We start from the raw sequence: 24,863 nt of genomic DNA, 5'->3' as shown, positions 1-24,863 counted from the left end.
GATCTGTTAATATCTGCTTTATGTATTTAGGTGCTCCTATGTTGGGTGCATAAATATTTATAAATGTTATATTTTCTTGATGCATTGCTCCCTTTATCACTATGTAATGATCCTCTTTTCCTCTTTTACAGTCTTTGGCTTAAAGTTTATTTTGTCTGAGATGAGTATAGCCACCCCAGGTTTGTTTTGGTTTCCATTTGCATAAGATATCTTTTTCCATCCCTTCACTTTCAGTATATGTCCTTAAGGCTGAAGTGAGTCTTGTATGGAGAACATAGTTTGGGTCTTGTCTTTTTAATCTATTAAGCTGTACTATGTCTTTGATTGGCCATCAGGTCATGAAGAAACGAGGTCAAGCAACTGTTCTTTATGCTACAGTGGGATTTGGAATAGAAAACTCTTGACAAATACCCTAGACTTTAAAGTTTAGCATTTCCTACACAAAGGAAATAAAAGATAATGTATTATTATGATCTTACCTGCTTAGATAAATAAAGCCACACAGCGGGGATATTAAAAGATTTTCTTGGAACCACAGATTATTAGTGATCCCTTTTCCATTATTCCCCTGGTCATGTTTGGCATGTGCCCTTCCTCTCTCAGTTTCCAGAGTTAGATGGGGGGATGGCTACAGCCTCAAATGGGCATAGATTTGTATTTATTTATTTTGAGTTATTTTATTTTTCTACAGCCCTGTCATTTGTACTCCGTGGATTTAGGGGGAAGGTTAGACCAAGGTTTAGCACAGTCATGAAGCGCAGAGCTGGGATGGGTGAGAAAGTTGAGAAGACTTCACACTGTGTGCTTTTCTAAGGCAGCGGGGCTGATCCTTGCTAGTATAATTTAAGAGACAATGAAAAACTCTGTTTTTACTAGTGGAAATGATCACTTAAATTTCATGCTTTAAAATACAAACATTATCATGAGTAGAAAAGTTTGAAGATTAAAATTCCAGATGGGACTGGAAAGGAACTTTGCTGTCTTCTAGAACAGAGCTTCTCAAAATGTGCATCCTCTTAGTTCCTTCCAGGATGTCCATTAACATCTGCACTAAAGCTGCACAAGGGAAGGGGAATGAAACTGCTGGCATCTTAATTTGAATAAAGGCAGTCTCACCAGATGACACTAGTACTCACGTATTCATCGTTACATACTTGCATCTAAACACATGCACACATATACACGCAGGCTAGCTTCAGAAAAGTCCTTAAAGCAGTAAAATTTATTAAGTTTATATTATTGGATCTTGACCCTTGAGTACATGTCTTTTTAATATCCTGTGCGATGAAATGAGAAGTATTCATAAAACGTGTTTGAGGTTACTGAAGAATGATGATTGTCTTGGAGAAAAATACTTTCGTAATTGAGTTGTGAGTTGAACTGGCCACTTTTTTCATGGAATTGAGTTTTTCTTGAAAGGACCACCAACAGACAAACCATGGTTATTCAGATCTTGGTGTTTGGCAGACATTTTCTAAAAGTAAAAAGAAAAAAAAGAAAAAAAAAAACAAACCAGAAACTGAAGCAAGCTTGCCTCTTCAAGGAAAACAGCTGACAGTATTTGTTACCAATGACAGAATTTCAGCTTTCAAATGAAAATTGGAATTTTGGAAAACTTGTATTTGTCACCCTAAGCTTGACAGCTTTACAATATTTAAAGACTTTTCAGATGAGATTTGTGGTGATACTAACAAATATGATGTTTTGATATTACATAATAAAAAATGTCAAATATGGAAGATCTGAATAACTCAGTGGTCCCATATTTTCCAGATGGATGACCAATCCATGATGTTACAAAATCATAGAGTAGAAAGATCCATTCAAAATAGAATATAGAACACTGATTCTAATGTAACAGAGTATGAAAAGTTCATTAATGTGGTTTCAGACTCCGCCCTGTAATTAACCTTTAAGAAACTACATTTGTTGAGCTTAGTGTGGTACCAAAGAGAAATATTCAAAATATCACAACAGATTGAGTGCAGAAGCAGACACAAGATTGTAAAATGATTATAAATCAATAAAAAATGTTAAAAAAAAAAAGAACGCATCTTTCTTCTGCTAAGCCAGATACTTGAGAGATTTGCCAACACGCACAGTGATGCCACTCTTCTTACTAAATCTATTTTGTTTCAGAACATACATTGTCATACAAATATGTTGTTTATGTTACAGGTGATAGATTTATTGCTGTTACCTTTAGATGAAATAAATTTCAATTTTCTCAGTTTTAATTTCTAAAATGGTGATTATCATTAGATATAAGCCACATAAATACATGGGACTCAATTATTTTAAAAAAAATTTTTATTGAAGTGCAGTTGCTTTGCAAACTGACTCAGTTATGTGTATACTTACACATACATATACACGTTTTCAGACTTTTTCCATTATGGCTTTTTACAAGAAATTTAATATAGTTCCCTGTGCTATACAGTAGGTCCTTGTTGTTAATCTATTTTATATAGTTAGTGTGTATCCCAAACTCCTAATTTTTCTCCCCCTCTTTTTCCTGTGAGGGGACTCAGTCATTTTTAACGGTGTGATAGGGTCCTGAGACCAGAAAGTTTGAGAACTGTTGTAAACCAACCTCTTGACTTTAAAAATGGGTAACTGAGGCCATGATGCGACTCATTCACTGAGTGGCAATTGTGTCTACATCATCTTTCTGCAAGTTACTGCCAATATTTTCATGGTTGGTTTTTTCCCCCCAACCATCATGATGTCTTCATATGAATCAGCTGGTTAGCTCGTCTCCGGTGAGACAGCCGGGTGGGAGCCAGTTCTGGTGGAGGTCAGTTGAGCCAGGGCTTTCTTACGGCCTGAGAACGAGAGGCCGGGTGCCAAAGGGCCTCTTGCAGGCACTGGGCACCTCCGCCTGCAGAGCTGCGCGCTGAGAGGAGGGGGCGGGGTGCACGTAGAGGAAGGACCATCCCTGCCGCCGATTTTATGCCTCTGGTCCCAAAATACAATGAGCTTTTCCTTCTCCCTCTTCCTCCAGGGAGTTTGCTCGCTGGAAAGTGAACAACTTGGCTCTAGAAAGGAAGGACTTCTTTAGTTTGCCATTGCCTCTTGCCCCAGAGTTCATCCGGAACATCCGTCTCCTCGGAAGGAGACCCAACCTGCAGCAGGTCACAGAAAACCTGATCAAAAAGTACGGCACTCATTTCTTACTTTCCGCCACCCTCGGAGGTAAGCAAAATCTTGATCCTCATTGGTTGCCAGGTCATTGAAAATCGCTTTATGACCCACTGACTTTAGCTTCACTTCTTTTCCTGGGTCTTTTCTTTGTCCTGGCCTATTATTGACTAAGAAACATTCTCTTTCTGGTGTATTTGTCAGCAGTGTAACCTCTTGACATCCGGATTCACCCCAGAACACTGCTGTTTGCTTATAAGCATCCTCCTGAGGAGGGGGTGTTGGGTAAGGAGGTTGGGGGACAATCAAGCTTCTAGTAAGCACTTGCCAGCAGGGGGCGCTCCCAGTTTCCTTTTGACTGAGCCACCTAACCCCAAGGTTTCTCCATATCCTAAAACTGGCTGTAGCAAAAGCTGTCAGATCCACAGGCAAAGAGGTAAACATCCATTATCCCTGACCTCTCTGCTTCCACTCGGTAGAGACTGGTAACCAGCCAAGCCAATTCCAGTGATTCTGGGCTGGGTGGAGGCAAAGGGGGGAGGGAGGGGGGTGGCACAACCTATGGCTGGGACCCAGGGCAGAATCAGAACCTCGGAAGAGGCAGAGTTCTCTCAGCCTTGGGAAGAAGAAAGCAGGATTTATTATAACATTTAGCTCGCTGTCTGATGGACAAACAGGAACTCTCCAAGGGTTCAGGCCAGCTGGCGGCATGTGGTAGGTGTTGCGTGTTTGATGGAGAGAGGGGAGGCAGAGCTTCAAGGCTTCTGCCCTTTCTTAGGGAGCAGAAATACCCACTGTGACTTCTTATAAACAAGTTGAGAGAGAGAATTTTCTCTTCCCCATGGAGGCAGATTGCCTGAGACAGAGATCAATAGAGGATGTTAAATGGATAAGCTGGAGGGGCAGGGGATGAGCTTTGGGAGATTACAGAAGTGAGGAGGAGGAGGAGGGCCTCTCCAGCAGCGGTGGCACTGTCTGATGGTCTGATGAGATCGTTTGAAAGATAGTAGGGATGGAGGAGGGGCCGTCTGCAGGGGCAACACGCTCCCTCTTAGCTCTGCCCCCTCTGCTGGCCAAGCATCTCCCATTCTTATTAGTAGGGCATTAGGGGGCAGACGGCCTCACCAGTGCACTGTGTCGTTTACTACAGGCGAAGAGTCCCTGACCATTTTTGTGGACAAGCGGAAACTGAGCCGAAGGTCAGAAACAGCCGGAAGTGCCCCTGTGGTCGGGAGCAGTGGGAACAGCTCAGCCGTGTCCCTGGAGACCCTGCACCAGCTGGCGGCCTCCTACTTCATCGACAGGGAGAGCACCCTGCGACGGCTGCACCACATCCAGATAGCCACAGGGGCCATCAAGGTAACGGCCTGAGAGGTACTGGGAGCAGGCGGGCAGACAGAGAGAGAGCAGGGACAGGGGTGCTGAGTCTGAACCGGCTCCGAGTCAGCCAGGCCTGACTGATGTGGGCACAGCCAACCCTAAAACGCGGTCTGGGTCTTCATTTCTGCAGCAAATAGTCATGTGGCATCTGCCCTAAGGCAGGCTGTGGCCGAGGGACTGTGGGGAAAGGTAGACAAGATCCCTGCTCTCTGGAGGTTACATTCTAGTGAGGAATGAAGGTAATAAACAAGTGAAAATCAGCAAAGTAATTTCAGGTAATGACATAAGGAAAAGACTGAGTCAAACGTATGGACTCCCAGGGGTGAGAGAGGGCAGCAGCTGGTGTTAGCCAGACTGGTTGAGGGAGGGCACTTTGGGTTTAGAGTTTAAGGCTGAGATCTGAATGATTAGAAGCCCAGATGCGTGTAGAGCCGAGGGAACAGCAAGTGCTAAGGCCCTGAGGCAGGAACCAGTGCGGTGCCTTGGTAGAACCCAGAGAAGGCTGCTGTGACTGCGGGGAGGTGAGATGCTGGTACATGATGCAGTTCAGAAGTAGGCTGGAGCCAGATTACATGGCTATGATAAGGAATTTTAATATAAGTCAAAGTGCCATGGAAGACAAGCAGAGGAGTGACATGAGTCCATGTATGTTTGGGAAAGATCAACAGTTACTTTAACTGTATTAACTATAACCTCCATCCCATCTTCTCTCCTTATATTTAGATTTCTAGGAAAGGTCATTTTTTTTAGGGAGGAGAATACTAGTAAAGGTGCTTGAGAATGCTGGATATTCTCCTCCTAAAGTTAGGAGGAAAATCTGAAGTTTGGATGCTAAGGTCCACCTTGTCTCATATCCTGCTTTTATCCCATCCAAGAGTCACAAGGAAGTTTTGTTCATTTAGTCATTCAGTAAATATTTACTGAATGCCCAGCATGAGTCAAGTACTGTTCTGGGTAGTGAGAATCCAAGTGTGAACAAAACATATAAAGTTCCTTCCCCTGGGAAGCTAAAATTCTAGTGGGGGAGACACAATGAAATACATATGTAATGTCAGGTGGGATTAATGGTATAAAGAAATGAAGTTGGGGAAGAGGATAGGGGGTGATGGAGACATAGTACTTGAGGGGAGACCAGACAGAGATCCAAATGAAAGGAGGGGGTGAACCCTGTGGGTATCTTGAGCCTAGTGCGTTGTAGACAGAGGGGAGGCAAGTACCGTTGCCCTGCGGTGGGAGCGTGTTTGGTCTGATCCAGGAACACCTCGAGCGTAGCTGGAGTGGAATCAAACGAGGGGTGAGGGGGGAGCTGAGGCTGCAGTGGTTACGGGGCCAGGTGTTGAGGGATTTACTGATTCGGGAAGACAGGAGAACAAGGGGTCCCGGAGACCAATGCAGGAACTCTTGCCGTGGTCAAGGTGAGACAGTGGTGGCTGGGACCACGCTGGTGTTACGGGAGGTACTGGTTGCTCGCCGGATCAGGTTGTCCTCTGATGGTAGAGCACGCAGAGTTAGCTAATAAACTGGAAGAAAAGAGTCAGGATTAAGAGCAAGATCTTGGGCCAGATGAATGGTGATTTCATTAACTGAGAAGGATGACACTGTGGGAAGGTGCAAATCTGAAAAAAAAATGAATCAAGTATTTGGTTTTAGACATATTGGGTTTGACATTCCTGTAGGGTATCCAACCAGAGATCAGAGATCTCTAACCAGCAGTTAGATAGAAGTTAGTTAAGAGAAAGGTCAGGACTGGAGATATAAATGTGGCAGACATATGTACACCCACATGTGGTTGGTATTTAGAACTGTGGGAAAGGATGGATGAGCTCGCTCGAGGCACGAATGCAGCTAATAAAGTGGCCCTTGGGCTTAGAGTTGTGAATCACATCAATATTCAGAGATGGGCCGAAGGAGGCAGCTTCAACAAAGGAGGCTGAGACACAGCAGAAAGGTATGAAGAGAACCAAAGCCAGATCCCCAAGGCATGTGAAGGAAGTGTCTCACGAAAGAAGGAGCAGGTGGCTGTGTTCAGTGCTGTGGAGCAGTCAGACTGAGAGCTGACCTTCAACTTGACAACATGGAGAAGAACTAGCAGCCCCGATAAGAGCAGTTTCAGTGGCGTGAAGGGTACAAAAGGCTGAGTGGAGAAGGTGCAAGAGAGAGAGAGGGAGAGACAGAGCAAACTGACGAATCAGAGGAGGAGAAACAATCCTTTAAAGGTTTTGCTGTTTCAAAAAGTTGAAAAATAGGTGAGAGCTGGAGAGTGATTGGGGGGGAGTTCAAGGGAGTTGGTGTTTGTGTTTTTAAAATGGGGATATTCCAGGGTATTGGTTTGTTCATTGAAATGATTCCGCAGAGCAGGGCAAAGTGATGATGCGGGAGAGACAGGAGATAATTGCAGAAGCAATTGAGGATGTGAGAGAGGTTGACGTTCCGTGCTTGAACATAAACACGTCATCCTGTGTAGCAGGAGGCGGTACGGAGCACCCACGCACAGATGCAGCGGGATGGGGGATGCAGCAGTGGGGGAATGCGGACCTTCTCTTCTGATTGGTTCCATTTCCTTGATGAGACAAGCCAAGTCTGTGGCTAAAAGGAAGAAGGGGTTGTTGAGAAAAGGATGGAGGAAGTGGGCTTTTCAGAGAGTGAAGTGTATCAGTTGGCTGGATAAATGCAGGGGAATGTTGGGCATCACTGAGGGCCCCTTTGAGACTCACGGTCATTGCTATTAACATGAGGCCAGTCAGCAGAGTTGTGAGTTTCATCAGCTACATTCAGCTCTTTGTATTCAGGCAGGCATGGAATAGATGGAGAGTTGGATCTAACCAAGATGGGTGTGTGTGTGTGTGTGTACAAGATGAAAGAAAAAATAGACAAGGGAGTGGATATAGAAAGGAGTGATAACAGTGATGGATCAAGGGAGTTGAGACCATTAAGGGATGACAGAAAGTGAAAAGTTGGCCAGGTCCAAAGACTGGAAGACTAAGTTGTTTTGATGACTTGTTAGTGGGAAGAGACTAAAGGAGGTGCAAGTGTGTGATGCTTAATATATTGAGACTAAAGAGGGAGTGCACTTACCAACAAAAGTCAGGTTCTGGGGCACAGCCATGGGTGTGGGTGGCTAAGATGGGGTTGGAGGAGAAGATGAGGAGGTGAGGGGGCCAGGGGATGAAAGGATTACCTGTATGGGTGCTGAAGTCAGCAGGAATGATACAGACCTGGTGGTGGTAAGAAAGATGGAGGAAAGCAAGCTAAAGACTGAATATCCTCAATGAGTTAAGGGAGAGTAACAAGAGAACTAGACTGCAATACGGAGGGGCAGTGCGGGACAGCGTCCTGATGGTTCTACTTCAAAGGAGCCAGAGATGCTTTAAGAGGAAGGAGGCACAGCGTTCAGGGTCACAATGGCAGACCCACCTCCTCCCTTGGGCTCCCAGGGGTGTGAGGTGTGGAAAAGCAGACAGCCGCAACTAGAGAAGACTGCAGGGGGACCATGTCCTCCAGATCTGCTGGGTTGTGGTTAGAGCAGAAAGGTGAGGCAGACACTTGAGAAGAGATCGAGGTGATTGATAGATATTTTTGCTGCAGACCGAACGTGAGACTCATTGAGCACAGTGGAGGTTAACTGAAGAGAAGGGGTCAGGTTCGGGAATGTCCGGTGTCTGGAGTGAGAGCCTGAGAGAGGAGGAAGACTGAAGTTCATGTGGATTTAGGGTCCATTTGGGAGGCTGGTATCTTAGGCAGCTTAAGATGATGGAAGGGCCATAGAAGCATAGAGGGGGCTTTACCAAGAAGACAGAACTCTGTGGAAACCCCTTGTGTCCTCTTGTGGGCTATGTCAAAGTTGAAGATTTGGTCTTATGCATTCATGAAAGGTAGGCTGGGATCACCAAGTCCACGGTCCCATTAATGCCCCTTTGACCTGACCATCTTACTTTTCACTTTCCGTCACTCCTCCGTGACCTCCTTTTCCTCTTTGCCTAACTTAGATCCCCTGAGCCATCACTAACATCACTCCCTCACATGTATCTTCAACTCGTACCTGGTTTTCTTGCATAACTAGTCTTCCTGTCTGCATGCTCAGCTCTGCTCCCTGGCTCACCCCCTGTGCGGCTTGCATGAGTGCAAGCCATCATATCGTATCATCCCCCCGCTTAAAATCCTTCAGTGGCTCCCGACTGTCCAGGGTGGCAGGGGACGCAGTAGAAACAACACAGGCTCGGACCCGGGTCTGAGCTCTGCCACTGCTCATGGCCAGGCTCTGAACAAGTCACCCAACTTCTCTGAACCCCTGTTGGCTCCTTCTTAGAACTATTGAAAAATTAGAGTAACTTCTACCTTGAAGGATTTCTGTGAAGATGAAATAAGAAAATATACAGAAATCATGAGCCACCACAGAGCTGGAGCTTGAAAAGGGATCATTCCTCCTCTTCTTAGCAAAACAAGGAGGCCACTGACGATCTATCCCTGCTGCCTTTTTAGTTTCAGCTCCAAACAATCCTTTTACACTCTTCTCGAGCCCTGCGTTCCCTCTCAGCCCTTCACTTATTGTTTACAGACATGGAACCCCAGTCTAGCTACCTACGAGTCTTTATTCACATATGCCATGCTCTTGTGTCTCCCTTCCCTGGCACCTGCTGTGTGTTTTGCTTCTAGTGCTTGTCTGTTGACCTGAATAACTCTTCCTAGCCCTTCTTTACTCGGCTCAAAAAGGTGACTCTTTGGTGAAGCCTTATCGGATTCCCAGGGTAGTTAAATGCCCCTATTCGGTGCTTCAAGCACGTGCCTCCTTCACAGGGATTATCATTTGAACTGAGATCATTAGCTAATCTGACGACCTCAGAGACTATGAGGTCTTTGTGGGAGGGACTGGGTCTTAGGCATCTCTGGTTCCCAGTAAGAGAACAGAATGTGCTATGTGATGGGTAATGAGTAAAGGTTTGTTGAATGAATGAATGAGTCACTGACCCCACTTTTCCATGGATTTAGGCTCATCTCAGTGTGTGTGCAAGGGCATATAAGTGTGTTTAGTTGAAAGAAACAAGGTAGCTTGCGCATCAAGATTAAGATGAAGAGGACTCTGGTGAGAAGCATCAAGGACCTCCAAGAACGAGATGCTAAATCCAGTCCAGACTCATGGACCTTGTGAAGGATGGTAACACTCCCAGGTTACTCTGTTTCTTGTTGGAACACACGTCTCTACTTCTTCATCTCTACCTGCTTCTCTTGTTCAAGTTCTTTCCTCTGTTTATTCTAGGCTGGCTGTATCCCAGTGACTTCAGCTTCCATTTAGCTTTGCCTCACTTCGGAGCTGACTCTGACCCTGACTGAACATTATCTTTGTGTTTCATATCAGCCAGTGCCTTCAGGACAGGGACCCCCTCTCTTGTTCATTGTAGTTATCCTCAGTTCCTTGTACAGAGTAGGTGCTTGATAATTATTTATTCTGAATTGTGTAAGTGTCCATTGTCCCCTCTTAAATTTTTTTTCTCAGTATCAATTCTAAATTCCCTGGAGAAAAAAAACCTGGTTCTGCATCCGCCTTAGTGCAACACAGAGGGTAGGGGTTATGTAATCTCGACTGTGGCCTTACTGGACTCACCTCTCTAGCAAGGTCTGTGGGAGGGAGAGGGCGAGGTGGCCCGGCACTCAAAGCCACGTCTGTCCGTATAGCAGGGGCGCCCTGCTGCACATCCCTGCTCGCGCCACAGCGCCCGTCGCCTACCCCCTCTGCTGCACATGGCTTCGCGGTGGCCAAGCTGGCTTCCAGCGCTGTCATTACTCTGCATGGAGGTAGGTGGGGGCGAGGGGCTCTGCTCACCTGCTCAGCCTTGGTGAAGGAGAGCCTCAAGCATATCTGCCCTTTCATTTCTCTGAGCAGGTGTGACCGTGTCCACCTCCCCACACACAGCAGGGGGGCTTGGAGCAGTGGGGACCCTGTTGCACGCGTACCGTTCCAGGTCCCTTCACCATATCTGGCACATGGTGAGACACTCAGTAAAATGCCTGATAGACAGGCTACCTGGTTTAGTGGGAAACAAACTTACTCAAGTGAGAACTGGAATTGGGTTTCAGCCTTGATTCTAACCTATGTCTATGACCTTGAGAAGTTATTGAACTCCACGAATGGGCTTACATTCAGCTGATAAGGCTGCATCAGTGGTTAAAATATCAGAACACTTCCACACCAGCTGGTGGACCGCCTTCACCCCTCCCCTGGAACCCCTGGACCTCCCCCCACAGTAACCAAAGGACTTACGCACCTCGGGAGGCCGTCAGGACCCGGCTTTGGCACCGTGGTTGGTACTTCTTCTGGTTAGTCAGCTCACCCTGTACCTGCTGATACGTATTTGACTGTCACCCCTGACTCTGTGTCATAGGATTGGGGGTGACGCCAAATGATACAGCTCACATGGAAACACTGCAAACTGTAAAGGGCTGAGTGCACATTCATCCTGTGCATTATACTAGGGAAGGGATCAGAGCCCTGAAGGAGGGGAGGGGTGTATGTAACTGAAGGCTGAGGAAGGACTTGGTAGGGAGGGTTAGAGAGCTCCTAAGCCGCCTGAAATGAGCCCGGGCAAAAGTTCATGTGCACTACAGGAGGGCAAAAGGGAGTGGTTTTCACAAAGCAAAGCATCCTTAAAGCGACTTGTCCAGATTCCTCACTGCAGCAGCCTGGGATTCAATTTGCAGCTCTTTGAATCACACACCCTGTCTGTCAGCCTTGCTCTCCTGACCGGCCCTATCACTCACAATTAGAAGCCCATTTTACCTGCACTTAGCTTTGTAGGTACCACCCCCCTACCCTAACCGCCTGAGTAGGACAGGAGCAGCCAGGAAGTGAAGGGCAGGGACAGGGAAGCGGGTGCACCGGAATGAAGGTTTGCACAATCCGGTATTTATGGAAAATTGGCTGTGCTAATGAACCTGAGATCCATCAGGGCTTTCTGAAGGCAGGACGGTCTCTGTCAACAGACCAATTAGCACACAATTATTTTCTCTTTCTGAAAGCTTATCTGAGATGCTCTTTGATTGCATGCCTGAGTGAACTGCACTTTCCATCACCTCTGTGGGCCCTCTTTATAATCTGCCGAAGCTGCCTGCCTCTTCTCCAGACAGAGGCACAGGGCTCTCTGGACCAAACTGCCAGACACTCCGGGACTTTCACTGCATGGGGGGCAGGAGGGAGGGGGTCCTTAGCCCACTCTGCGCATCAAGTCAGCGCTCAGACAGCATCTGCAACAGGAGCCTCTCCAACTCCCTTCCTCCTGCCTCTAGGGAGGACAAGGTGGCTCAGGGCAGAAGAGCAGTGGAGAGGGCAGTGGCTTTGGGATCTAGTAAAACCTGGATGAGCCTTCGTCACTCATGGTGATCTGGCTTGAATCCTTCCCTCCACCAGGGAATGAGCCGGGGATCATGGTCTTTGTCTCTTCCTCCTCCCCATCCTTGCACCCCGATTAACAAAGTGAAGCTACTCACTTGCTGAACAAGATGGTGGCGGTGGGGGAAGCAGATGGATCAGTGGTCGCTCGGTAGGGACAGTGGTGGGATAAAGGCGGAGCGGGCCCCCTTGGAAGTCGCCCTGCTTCTGCATAAGGCACGTAGCTCTCTCCCTGCCTGGACCTGATGCTGGGCGTGACCAACTCAGTAGGGGTGGATAGAAAAGCCAGTGCAGGACGGTGTGGTGGCCAGTTTACCTGGAGGTAGGAACACCCAAACACCACGCTCACCACCCCATTCTGCCCTTCAGCCCGCCCCATCCCAAGAGGGGCCGGCTTCCCCAGAACGGCTGGGCTAGTAGTCTTGGCCACAGCTCTTCCTGCAGGGATGTTTACGCCGTATAGATAAAGACTTTACCTCGAAATCAGCCTAGCTCTGCCTTCCCTCTGCAGTCTGACAACCAGCCAGCCACCCACTCACTCAGTATGGAGCTATCACTCAGCACCTAGTGCCCACCCATGGAGGGGGCGGGCCCACGTGTACCACCAGGCTTACAGAAACATGTTTCCGCTTGTCTGTGAACTCCCGGTGGCCGTGACTGTGTCTTACTGTGAGTTTGGGATTCTCCCTGAATGTGTCCTAAATGAATGAATGCGTGAAAGAACGAATGAATGAGTCAGATGAAACCTAGCCTGGCGGGTGACTAGCTGTGTGACCTCAAAGAAATCATTTAACCTCTCTGGCCTTGGTTTCCTCACCTTTAATACAAGGATCACAATGTCTCAAGTCTATACAGCGTGTCCTGCCCCGTGTGTGCGTACTCAGGAGAGGGCAGATCACAAAAATATTCTGGATGAACTGGTCTGTTCACATTTGTCTTTAGAGTGATGTCATTGAAATGGGTTGAACTCATTTTAACTTTCGGCAGCCCTTTGACGTGTCCTCACGGGAGACATAGGGGGCTTTGAACTGGAGTCTGAGAACTCAATAGTCAAAACCCTGTTTTAGCCACTCAGCAGCTCTGTGGTCTCAGGCCGCTGTAACTCCCTGAACCTGGGTTTTCTTTGAAGAATGATAGTAGCGAGATTTGTCTCCGAGTTAACGCAAAAGTTAAATGGGATGATGTTGGAGGAAGTTAATGGGATTAACTTGGAAACGGTGGCGAAGTTGTGGCCTTGGTCCCGCTCCTCCTCCCGGCTGGGTCTTGCTGCTTCTCACGCACTGGGTGTTCTGCTGCCCCTCGGTCTTCTGCTGCCATCACCTCTTTTTACCCCAATCCCCCCTCTCTCCACCCCATCCCTACTCATCCCTCAAGGCCAATTTATGGGTTACCTTCTCCAAGAAGCCTTCTCTGACTACTTTCAGCTAGAAGGATCTCTCCTGTCTCTCTCTTTCCCGTATTATTAGTCAGTACTACAGCGTCTTGCACTTAATTACTCTGTTCCGTGTGTATTTTGAAAAACGAAGTCTGCTAAATTCTCTTTAAAGTGTTGCTTACACTTTGGTATTTACCATGATGACTAGCCCAGCCGGGTAGCAGACGCACACACGACACGCTTTCAAGCCCATGTGTCGGAAATCATGCTGCCCCTTCCTCTTCTCAGAGATCTTTCCCTCTCTTCTCTTACTGTCCACTTTCTACTCATCTTTAAGGACCAACCCAGTTGGTGTCTCCTCCGCAACATCTTCCCTTCTTTAGAGCTGTGCCTTCCTCGGGGCTCATTATGACCCGTTGCTTCTGCTCAGCGTGGATGCGTATCGGTCAGCTGTGTATGCACCTGCCTCCCCCCCAGGTGGGGCACACCCCCTGGGGGGCTCACTCCATAACCTGCACGTCTTTCTGCCCACCTCTCCACTCTGCAAGCCCTGGAGCAGATCCATCATACATTCTCTAATTTAGTGAGTACCTACCGTGTGCCAGACACTGTTAATTGCTGTTGACATCATGATGAGCAAAGTAACTAGGAGCTTACCTCTGTGGAGCCCTTAGGGTGCGGAGGACCCAGGCTTGAACCAGATACTCGCAGAAAAGGGTGGAACACTGGGGAGCGTGTGCTTGCTGCGGAGCAGAGGTGCCTGGAGCTAGGAGAGAAGGTCAGAGGTGTCAGGGCAGACTTCCTGAAGAACTCCGAGAAAGGCACTCTGGGAATGTTTGATAAATTGGATGGAATTGAACAGTGGCTGCTCAGTAAGTACTCACTGATTGGTTGATTGATTGTTGGCAAAGCCTTCGGAGATCCTGAGAAGAAAGGGCCTCAGGTCCCCATCATTCTTAGTACATAATTATTTCAGGGCATTTAAAGCGCCCCATTTTTCATCTTATACTTTAAACATCAGGGAAAAACTGATAGGCCAACTTTATAATATTTTTAAATGACTCTACGGTGTTTTGGAATATTACATAGCTGTAAGAGTTTATGTATATTTAATACACTTATTAAAATATGTAGTAAGCTCATGGCCGATTTTCTCTAAGGATGGCTCAGTGCCGACGTGGGACTTGAATGTTTAATATTAATAATAATACTCATAACTCATATTTCTCTAGTGCTTTTCATCTTTGGGATCCCTAAAGCCTGTGAGCACCACATCAAGTAGATGCAGCTGGGCTCGCCAGTGGGCTGACAGCATCCGTATCTGGCCTCCTGTCTTCCTCTGGGGGAGGTTGAGGGGGAACTCCAGCTTGAGGGTCCAGCTTCCTCTGCCTGCGCTGAGTTTTCTCTCCCCAGACACAGATTCCCTTTGGCTTCCTCTGAAAACCTTCCACTTACGGACAGCTGCTTCCGCCAGCCCTGTGCCACTGGTACCCGCTGTCTTAGAACAAGGGGAAAAGTGACTTCATGCTTCCAGGGTAGGGAGACACGTGCCCTTCCTTGGGCGGGTCAAGGACAGGACACAGAGCCTGAGGCCGGCTGACTGACCGGAAGGTGGACGTGCAGAGGGGACGTCTTGGCTCATCATCTAAACCCACACCCTGCCTCTCCTTCTCTAGGTCACAGAGACCAGGACCGGCCCCCTGGGCTGCAGCAACTACGACAACCTGGACTCGGTCAGCTCTGTCCTGGTCCAGAGTCCGGAGAACAAAGTGCAGCTACTTGGTAAGTTTTGCTGTGAGGATTTTCATGCTTTTCATACCTGGTTAAAAAAAACAAGAAACAAAAAAGCTTGGCTCACCAAAAGGAAAAAGCTGAAGACAAGCACTACCACTCGTTTGGGGACCTGTACTCAATAACTTCCTATCGTTCTTTGGAGAAAACATCTTACCTGGTTTACTTTACACCTAGACCATTGCTCAAGCTTCTCACCACCCAAATCCTCCCACCTCCTAGTCCGTCCCGAGACCTCTGTCACTGTCCTACCTTCATGCCTGGACCTAGTTCAGTGATCTCCTGTGTTGCCCAAAGAACCCTCTGCCTTATCCTAAGGACACGCTGGGGACAGCTGGCCTTTGCAGAGTGGTCCCTACCTTCTGTTACCGGTCTGCAGTCTTCCATGGGAGATCAAAGCCAGGAGAAGAGTTTAAGAGGAAGGGGAGCTTCAACCAGAGACCTAACATGCAGAAGGAATGGGAGTGCCAGCAGGTCTGGAGGCTGGGAGACGAGGGGTGGCATTCAGCTCCTGCTCTCTGTCCCCCAAGCACCCGGGGGCAGAGCTCTGCAAGCTGATTCAGACAGAGCTGCTTGGCAGTGGGAAGAGTTCATTCTTCTTAAGGCCTAACTGAATTGGACTCTGTTTCAGATATTATTGTCTTGGTATTACAAAATCAATAGCCCTCACCCAGGATCTACGATTACAAATTCCAGGCAACCTGAGCCAGACGCAATCGCTCAGTGCTTTAGGAATGAAGGAATATATAATAATCAAAAGGATGAAAAGAATCCTTCACTGAAAGCCACCCAGGGCAGTTAGCACCCCTCTTCCCCCGCGTCCCTGGATGGGCTGGCTTTGTGTCTGGAAATTAGCGATGAGTGAAGTTCAGAGTGTCTGGTGGTTCATTTGGAATAGTTTATAGCGTTTAATTTTATAGCCCATCACTCATGCAGACATTGCTCGGGGCACTTATTTTATAGCAAGAGGAAATGTTATGGTGAGGAGGAGGGAGATAATGGGGGAGGTGAAAAGAAAGGACTTGCAGGGGGATGAGTATGGAATGCAAGCGAATGTGGCCAGGGTGTGTGTGTGTGGGGGGGGGACAGCTCGAGGGCCCTGGCGGCCACAGCGTTAAAAGAGGAAAATTTAGGAGCAGTTCAGAATAGGAGGTAGATCTCAAACAAGCACAGCACACATCTACTGCAGCCACAGCTCTAAGTTCTATTTTGAGGTCTGCTGAGACTGGGAGATGTTCCTTGGGCTCCCTGATTTCCTGCCAAGGACAAGGTCAAGGGTGTGACAATAAAGGGCTGGCAGACATCTGATGAAAGGGGAGCACGCTGTATCCAGAAGTCCTTGTGTCCCTCACTCGCCTGGCACAGTGTCTCCCAGTGGCCCTACAGGGGGAGCCTCCTGCAGGTCTGACCTCAGACCTGGCCAAGCTGCACCCAAAGGCACGTCTGTCCTTCATTTATCTCTTGATATGCTTCCAGCAGCCACCTCGTGTGGCTTGAAGCCAACTCGGAGTATATTCTGCTGCTGGTAAACCAACATCTACTCCAGATGGGTAGGAAACCGGAAGCTTAGAGCAATTCAGTGGAATATAAACATGACCAGAAGCAGCGAATTAGAAGAGAGAGCTGAGACACATTTTTCCCTCTCCAGGCTTGACTGATCTTGGGGTGTCCACCACCATCCTATTTTCAGATCTCCTTAAGAGTTAAATCATGAGACAGGCAGGCAGTCCCAGTTACATGAGATGACCCAAGGGGACAAGGGGAGGGTCTGACACCAAGGTCACATTACTAGTACTGTGACTTGGGCAGGTCACTGTGGTCACTGGGCTTGGACTTTCTCACCTGTAAGAGCCTCAGTATGACCACAAGTGGCCCTTGCAGTCGTATATGGGAAGGACTTGGTGTAGTGCCTGGCCACTGCATACCCACAACACCTGTCCCTGCCTCCTACGGCGGGCAGCCTCCTTGGTCATCAGGGCTAAGGCAGGAGGCCCACGAGGGTCAGCGTTCAGTTGGGAGGCCTGCTGCTAATCTTGGAGAAGCCAGAAATAGGATGGCTATTAGAGGCGGAGCAAAAAGCCCATCAGGCCTTGATTCTTCCCCCACGAGGGCTATAAGCTCTTCTTTTATCTGAAATGTCATCCCATCCCATCCTAGAAATGCTGATGTGTAGCCGGTAAGCCCATTCACATGTCACGCACGCTCTCAGTTTGGCTGATGTGAAGGGTTCAACTAAGCCTTAAGCTCTGAGGTTCCCCATCTCATGGGGGCAGCAGTAACCCTCCGTCCCAACCAGCTCAGCAGGATCAGGCCCCGGGGTGGCCATTCTTGGGCCCAGGATGCACAAGTCGGCAGAACCCCAGGCAGGGCCCCAGCAGCTGTGGGTGTGGGAAACTGAGTCCCCACTGGTCCCCTGCCGGGCAGTTCCCTGACGCGCCCTCCCCTCAGGCCTGCAGGTGCTGCTGCCCGAGTACCTGCGGGAGCGCTTCGTGGCCGCGGCGCTCAGCTACATCACGTGCAGCTCCGAGGGCGAGCTCGTCTGCAGGGAGAATGACTGCTGGTGCGAGTGCAGCCCCACCTTCCCGCAGTGCAACTGTCCCGACGCCGACATCCAGGCCATGGAGGACAGCCTGCTGCAGATCCAGGACTCCTGGGCGACGCACAGCCGGCAGTTTGAGGAGTCAGGTGAGCAGTCGGCCGACCCAGATATTCCCCCTGTTGATGGGAAGTGGCTGTGAGGTAGGTGCAGGATAGGAACACGGGGAACAACTGCTCTGTGACCTCCAGCAGGTTATGTATCGCCACCCCAGGTCTCAAGTCATCTTTTGTTGTATATGCAAACAGACCTAATACCTACCCAAGAGATGTGTTTCAAGGACTTAATAAGCTAAGGTACGTAAAGTTGAGGGCACAGGCCTTGTCTGTCTTGTTGCAGATTCCACAGTGCCTGCACGTAAGGGGCACAGTGAGTATTTGGTGAATGAATGAATGGAGTACACAGCGTGTTTCTAGGAGGTGCCTAGTACATGCTTGTTATTGCTTATTGCAGGTGTAACAGAGATCAGTGTCACCTTGACACTTAGGTTCAGAGGACGTGTTTTGAGTGTTGGCTCTGTATTATGGTTTGAATGCTTGTGTCCCCCACCCAGTTCACATGTTGAAAATCTAATGTCCAAGGTGATGGTATTAGGAGGTGATTAGGACACGAGAGCAGAGCCCTCATGAATGGGATTGGTGCTCCTATGAAAGAGGTCTCAGGGAGCTCCTTTACCCCTTCCACCATATGAGGAGCACGCAGCAAGAATTCGGCCGCCTGCCACCCAGAAGAGGGCCTTCACCAGACCCTGACTACTGGCATCCAGAACCTCTAGCCTCTAGAGATACACATCTGTTGTTTCTAAGCCACCAGGGTGTGACGTTTTGTTACAACATCTAACACACTCTCTTACGGACCAGTTTTACGACCTTGATTTAGCCGTACACCTTCTCAGTGCCTCTTTCTTCATCTGTAAATGAGGGAAAATGATCATAATGAGTGGATGGATGGCTCATATGGGACAGTGTAGATAAAATTACAGTATAAAGACCTCTACGTGGTATAGTCATGTATCTCAGTACTAAATGAATGCTAAATATGTGGCTATATCTCAAAAACCCTTACTGTTGGATAAGACAAAGCAAATGAAAAAGGTTATGTATTATATACATATAAATATTATATGAATATATCTAATACTATAATATAATTTATTAAATGTAATACATATTTTGTACATCATTATGTGATGTTTAAAAACATACTAGCCAATACTTAATATTATTGTGGACATATTTGTAGAAAACATTTAAAAAATAGACAATAAGAAAAAAGAAAACAAGAGAGTAACATCTAGATAAAGATGAAGGGGAAGTTTACGCCCTTCAAGTATATTTGCTTTGCCTTATTTCTTTAAAAAAAAAAAATCTGAATCCAATATGGCAAAAATCTTTGTGGTGGGCAGATGGGAGTTTACATTGTTATTCTGTGTGCTCATCTGTACACGGACATGTTGTATAAAATGAACTGAGCCCTGCTGGCTGTTACCATGCTAGTGGTTAATGTCATTACTAGGCATGGTTCTCCAGTCATCTGGGTGGGGGATGAAGAACCAGGTGCTTGAGGAATCAGAACCAGCCGAGACCCCAGGCATTGCCACCTCCAGCCCTAGAAGAGGCATTTGGTAGCAGAGGAAGGTGCCACCTCCCAGGCCCCCTGCTGCATCAGACTAGTGGGGGTGGGATGGGTCAGGTAACGCTCGATCACGGGGAAATGACTTTGGGCTTTCAGTACTACGAATTACTGTAAGGGGGGGGGAGGAGGGCTATCTGGACCCACCCCCACTAGGAGACCGGATGGCTGCAGGTCCCAAGAGAAAGCAGATTCCAGATTCATGGACAGAGATCTGATCATGAGTTCAGAAAACATGCTGTATAGAGGGATGTCTGAAAAGAAGTCAGACTTGCAGTAGGAACTGAGAACCAGAAGGCACATTGCTTCTGGATCAGCTTTAAGAAAGAACAGGTATCTGGCCAAGAGGTCAATCTCAAAAGAGAGGAAGGGTGTCCTAGAGTCAGAGAGAAGGATGTGGAGGGGAGAGGCTGGTCTCCAAGACGACTTCTGAGCCGGGTGCTCAGTCTTCTGTGTCCTGATTTGCCAGTACTGTGTGCTCTTCCCTTCACCAGTGCCTCATACCTTCCCTAAGGGTGCTGTGGTGTCACTGAGGATCGTGAATGACTTACAAGGAGGTGCAAAGGTCAAGAGACATGTGTCCCAAGAGATCATTGGCCCTGTGGGTGGTGACAGAGATGTGTTTTGAAATTCATAAGCATATCAGAGACAGAAAGGATGGTTAAGAATCCCGGAGCCGTAGCTTACGGTGTGTCAGTCATTTCTCAGTAAAGCTGTTTTAAAAGAAATGAATAAAGGGAGAGTGGACGTGGAGCCGCCTCCCTCACACAGTGACTGGAGGGCGGGCGGGCCTGGGGAGGGCGCTCCTGCCTTCCCCGGGTCCGCATGCCCCCCCGCCCCCCCGGCTCAGCCCTCCTGTCTCTGCCCATCAGAGGAATTCCAGGCTCTACTGAAGAGGCTGCCGGACGACAGGTTCCTCAACTCCACGGCCATTTCCCAGTTCTGGGCCATGGACGCCAGCCTCCAGCACCGCTACCAGCAGCTGGGAGCCAGCCTGAAAGTGCTGTTCAAGAAGACCCACCGGCTGGTCCGCCGGCTCTTCACCCTGTGCAAGCGTTGTCACCGGCAGCCCCGCTTCCGCCTGCCCAAGGAGAGGTGAGCCCCCGCCCCGCTGCCCACCACGGCCGCTGGGGACCTGGGGCCTCTGAGAGCCCCCGGTCGTCTCCACCCGCCTATGTGCCATCCTCCACTCTGAGCTGTGTCTGAAGTGAGAGAGGAAAACAAACGGGAGAGGGAGGCTAACTTGACTTCCACATAAATTACAGTAGATTCCAACGTTATCCTCCTAATCCTCTCATTCTCACTCACTCACTTCCATTGTGATCAGTCTTTTAGGAAAGAAAGGGGTGGAGTGGCAGCTCAGACACCAATTGCATGTGATGAGAAATACACACAGGGGGTTGCTCCCCCAGGTGACTGTTCAGAGTCACAGGGGGAAAGCGAGCAGGCCCCGTGCCCTCGGCCCTCACGCACGCGTGCATGCAGCACAGATTTTATCACGTCCACGCTGTAGGTCCTAACAGCAAGCAGCGGGGGAATATTTGTTAATTGGGGAGATACAATAAATATACAGGAACATAAAAATGAGAAAATTCTATGTGGCAGCCACTTAAATTCATGTTGGTGGGACATAAATCAAAGGCCAGAGAGGAAAAAGCACCTCAGAGAAGGGGGTCTGGGCCAGATCGTGCGGGAGGAGATGGAAGAGGACTGGCGCCTGTTGAGATGGAGTGTTCCCAGAGGGGAGCTGCCCCTCCCACCATGGCACAGGTAGTGGGGGGAGCCTGGGCGGAGAGGACAGACCAGCCAGGGCTTTGGAGAAAGGTGCTTCCCCCCCCCCCCCAAAAAAGATAATTAGTAAATGCTTACCAGGCACCAGGAACAGCGCTAGCTTCTGAGATTATATCGGTGAAGAATGCCATGTCTGCACTCTCAGCGTGCTTGCAGGGACGCCACCTCTGAACAAGTAAACAATAAGCAAACAATCATCCTTGATGCTGAACACTGCTGTGGCTCACATCAAAGCAGGGCGACGTGCTAGAGAGACTGGGTGGTCCTTTTGACAGGGGAGTCACAACAGGAGACCTCTGGGGGGGTGGGTATCGTAAGAGCTGAAATGTAAATCTTCAGAGAGAGCCAGCCACAGAAAAGCCCCGTTGTTGGCAAAGAGTGACGGAAGCAGAAAGAAAGGGCAGAGACCATGAAGTGGGAAAGAGGTCGGCGTGACCTCGGAAGGTTAGGAAGATGGTATTTAGGAGGCTGAGAACTAGATTAGAAACGGAGGCTGTTGGAGAGCTTCTGTAGGCTTCTGAATAAGGTGGTACTCGGCAGGGATGAGCCTAGCTGTTTCAGGACAATGTCAAATCTTTCTAGTGCTGATCCATCTGACACCAAGTTCCAGGCCTTACTCCGTCATCCCAGTGTGGTACGGTAGAGTTGCCATCATTCAGAGAACGTGGGGGTTTTCTCTTCCTCATCACCTTCCCTGTCTATTAGTCAACCCCCTGCCGCCCTCGGGGAAGCAGCAGTGTGTGGCTTCCTATGACTCTGCTTCATTTTTATCTCCGCTCCCCAAGGTCCTTGTCCTACTGGTGGAACCGAATCCAGTCCCTCCTCTACTGTGGAGAAAGCATCTTCCCTGGCACCTTCCTGGAACAGAGCCACAGCTGCACCTGCCCCTACGACCAGTCTTCCTGCCAGGGCCCCATCCCGTGTGCCCTGGGGGAAGGGCCTGCCTGCGCCCACTGCGCTCCGGACAACAGCACACGCTGCGGGAGCTGCAACCCGGGCTACGTGCTTGCCCAGGGCCTGTGCCGCCCAGAGGTGGCCGAGTCCCTGGAGAACTTTCTGGGGCTGGAGACGGACCTGCAAGACCTGGAGCTGAAGTACCTGCTGCAGAAGCGGGACAGCCGCATCGAGGTGCACTCCATCTTCATCAGCAACGACATGCGCCTGGGCAGCTGGTTCGACCCGTCCTGGAGGAAACGCATGCTGCTCACCCTGAAGAGCAACAAGTACAAGCCCGGGCTGGTGCACGTGATGCTGGCCTTGTCCCTGCAGATCTGCCTCACCAAGAACAGCACGCTGGAGCCCGTCATGGCTATCTACGTCAACCCCTTCGGGGGCAGCCACTCCGAGAGCTGGTTCATGCCCGTGAACGAGGGCGACTTCCCCGACTGGGAAAGGACTAACGTGGATGCGGCCGCCCAGTGCCAAAACTGGACTATCACCTTGGGAAACAGGTGGAAGACCTTCTTCGAGACAGTTCATGTTTACCTACGGAGCCGCATCAAGTCCCTGGATGACAGCTCCAACGAGACAATCTACTACGAGCCCCTGGAGATGACCGATCCGTCCAAGAACCTGGGCTACATGAAAATCAACACCTTACAGGTCTTTGGCTACAGCCTGCCCTTTGACCCGGACGCCATCCGGGACTTAATCCTCCAGTTAGACTACCCGTATACCCAAGGTTCCCAGGACTCAGCCCTCTTGCAGCTCATAGAGCTTAGGGACCGGGTCAACCAGCTGTCTCCACCGGGCAAGGTCCGGCTCGACCTCTTCTCCTGCCTGCTCCGGCATCGGCTCAAGCTGGCCAACAACGAGGTGGGCAGGATCCAGTCCTCCCTGAGGGCTTTCAACTCCAAGCTGCCAAACCCCGTGGAGTATGAGACGGGCAAGCTCTGTAGCTAACTGGGGGCCCACTCCAGTGCTGGGTAGGGAGGGATCCAGGAATCTGGGGTGCAAAGATCACCCAAGCCCTTACCTTAGTGCCAACAGGGTGCTCCCCTGAGACTGTCAGCGCCCAGCAGACGGGACCTCGGGGCTTGGACTGAAGCAGGCAGGAGAGCGAGAAACAGCCACTGCACACATACACACACTCACCACGCTTGTGCACACATGCGCGCGCACACACACTCACACGGGGAGCCCTACAGCTCTGCAGCCTTGAATCTGTACCGCCGGTGCTTTCCCAGATGAATGCAGTTGAAGGAGAGGCGCCAAGGGAGAGATTCAAAAACAGGACCGGCCAAACCGCGCAACCAACAAATCCTTAAAAGTGATTCTTACCATTCAGGAAAGCGAGAGGGAACAGCAGTGGGAGGGGCAGGAGCGCGGCCTCCCTCTCTGTGGAGTCACTTTTGTATTCTTTTTAACCAGATTTCTTAAAATGGTGTTGTTTCGTGATTCCCCACGTTGGTTCTTACTTTTTGTATGCTGCCTCTTCTGAGCCCTCCGGACACTCTGACTGCACCCCGAGCCGGCTCCCTTGGGAAACTCAAGAAGCGACACCCACGGAGGACCACTCAGGGCAGGCAGCCAGCCCTGCTCCCCACCCCTCCCGTGGCCCCTTTGCTTCCTCGGCCTCCCCAGTTTCGGGGCCTGGCTTGTTCCAGGTTCCCCGTGGTCCAGCCAGAGTTCCTCTTCCAACCGCACCACCCATTCGGTCCACGACAGCAGCTCTGTCAAGTTAGAGACCGTGTATAGGGAAATGTTCTTTTTAAAAAAAAAACAAAAAAACCCCAAAATATTTGTTTTGTGATTGTTTTTCTTGTCAATCTGCTCCAGCCACATGAACGTATGAGTAAAAATTTACCTGGTTTAATATATATTTTTAAAAAGGCCTTTTTTAGGGGAAAAATGAGAGAGAAAAGAGTATTAGTCTCTTGGGCCACCTGGATTTTTTTTTAATTGCTCTGTGTGTGACGTGGGTGTCCATGGATGGTGGGGACGGCTGTGTGGGAAGCTGGTTGACTGGTGTACACACAAGTGAATGCACATCTGGCTTGACTGTGTGTGTGTGTGTGTGTGTGTGAGTGAGTGAGTGGGTGAGAGAGAGAGGGGTAGGTATTAAATGAACAATCAAGTGAGGCAGAACTCTTCCAGAGATTTATCCGGCTAGTCCACCTCCTTTTCTCCCAGGTGTGAAGGCTACCACAGGTCCTACAACCAGGATTTCCCACTATCAGGGAAGTTCTTGCTGTCACAGGGAGCTGCAGCCTTCGTGGTGGGGCAAGACCCTGCTAAAGGGGGCTCCTCTTTGCCTACAGTGCGGCGGACATCAGGAGAATTTCCCGTACTCTGCATCTTACCTTTCGGCCTGGTGTCACCTTTTAAGGAAACTGGGAAAGATGCAGACATGACATTTGGTTTTCTCAACTCTGTCTGATTATCACTTTCCCAGCCCCAAAGGCAGGTTTGACATAACGCCACACAGAACAATGCATCATTCTCCCTTAGTGCTTCCTCCGGGTGGAGTGAGAAGCATTTTATAGCAAATCTTTCGGAGAATCACTTCTCTATTCTCCACATGATCCAAGTACAGTGCGTAGGCATGACAACCCCCATTCCGTTCAGGCAAAAGTCCCCACAAAAATACTAAGTACCTCATTCTGTACCTGTGGTACATCTCTGTTGGTACAAAAGGAACTAGGAGACAGGAGTGATGGTCACGCCTATATCTTCCCAGAGCCTTCTACACTTACTGTCATACAGAGAAGAATTCAGCATCCTATTTAATCACTGCACCACCTTTCAATCCACGGGTACCTGAAATCCTTGGTAGG

The 24,863-nt window shown here is 49.2% G+C and overlaps 1 protein-coding gene across 2 annotated transcripts in view; it reads left to right on the top strand.

Annotated features, from left to right (window-relative positions):
• Positions 1–23,825, top strand: part of BRINP2 (BMP/retinoic acid inducible neural specific 2) — a 108,694-nt gene extending 84,869 nt beyond the window's left edge. For both annotated transcript variants that reach the window (XM_032463679.1, XM_032463678.1), the window contains exons 3-8: positions 3,005–3,195; positions 4,292–4,500; positions 14,954–15,059; positions 17,517–17,753; positions 20,169–20,391; positions 21,873–23,825. In XM_032463679.1, the coding sequence (XP_032319570.1) occupies positions 3,005–3,195; positions 4,292–4,500; positions 14,954–15,059; positions 17,517–17,753; positions 20,169–20,391; positions 21,873–22,989 (2,083 nt within the window). In that variant the 3' untranslated portion in view covers positions 22,990–23,825. The remainder of the gene's footprint in view (positions 1–3,004; positions 3,196–4,291; positions 4,501–14,953; positions 15,060–17,516; positions 17,754–20,168; positions 20,392–21,872) is intronic.
• The last annotated feature ends 1,038 nt before the right edge of the window (positions 23,826–24,863 follow it).

This window comes from Camelus ferus, chromosome 21, assembly GCF_009834535.1.
Source record: "Camelus ferus isolate YT-003-E chromosome 21, BCGSAC_Cfer_1.0, whole genome shotgun sequence".
Classification (NCBI taxonomy): domain Eukaryota; kingdom Metazoa; phylum Chordata; class Mammalia; order Artiodactyla; family Camelidae; genus Camelus; species Camelus ferus.
This window is presented reverse-complemented; position numbering and strand designations above follow the sequence as displayed.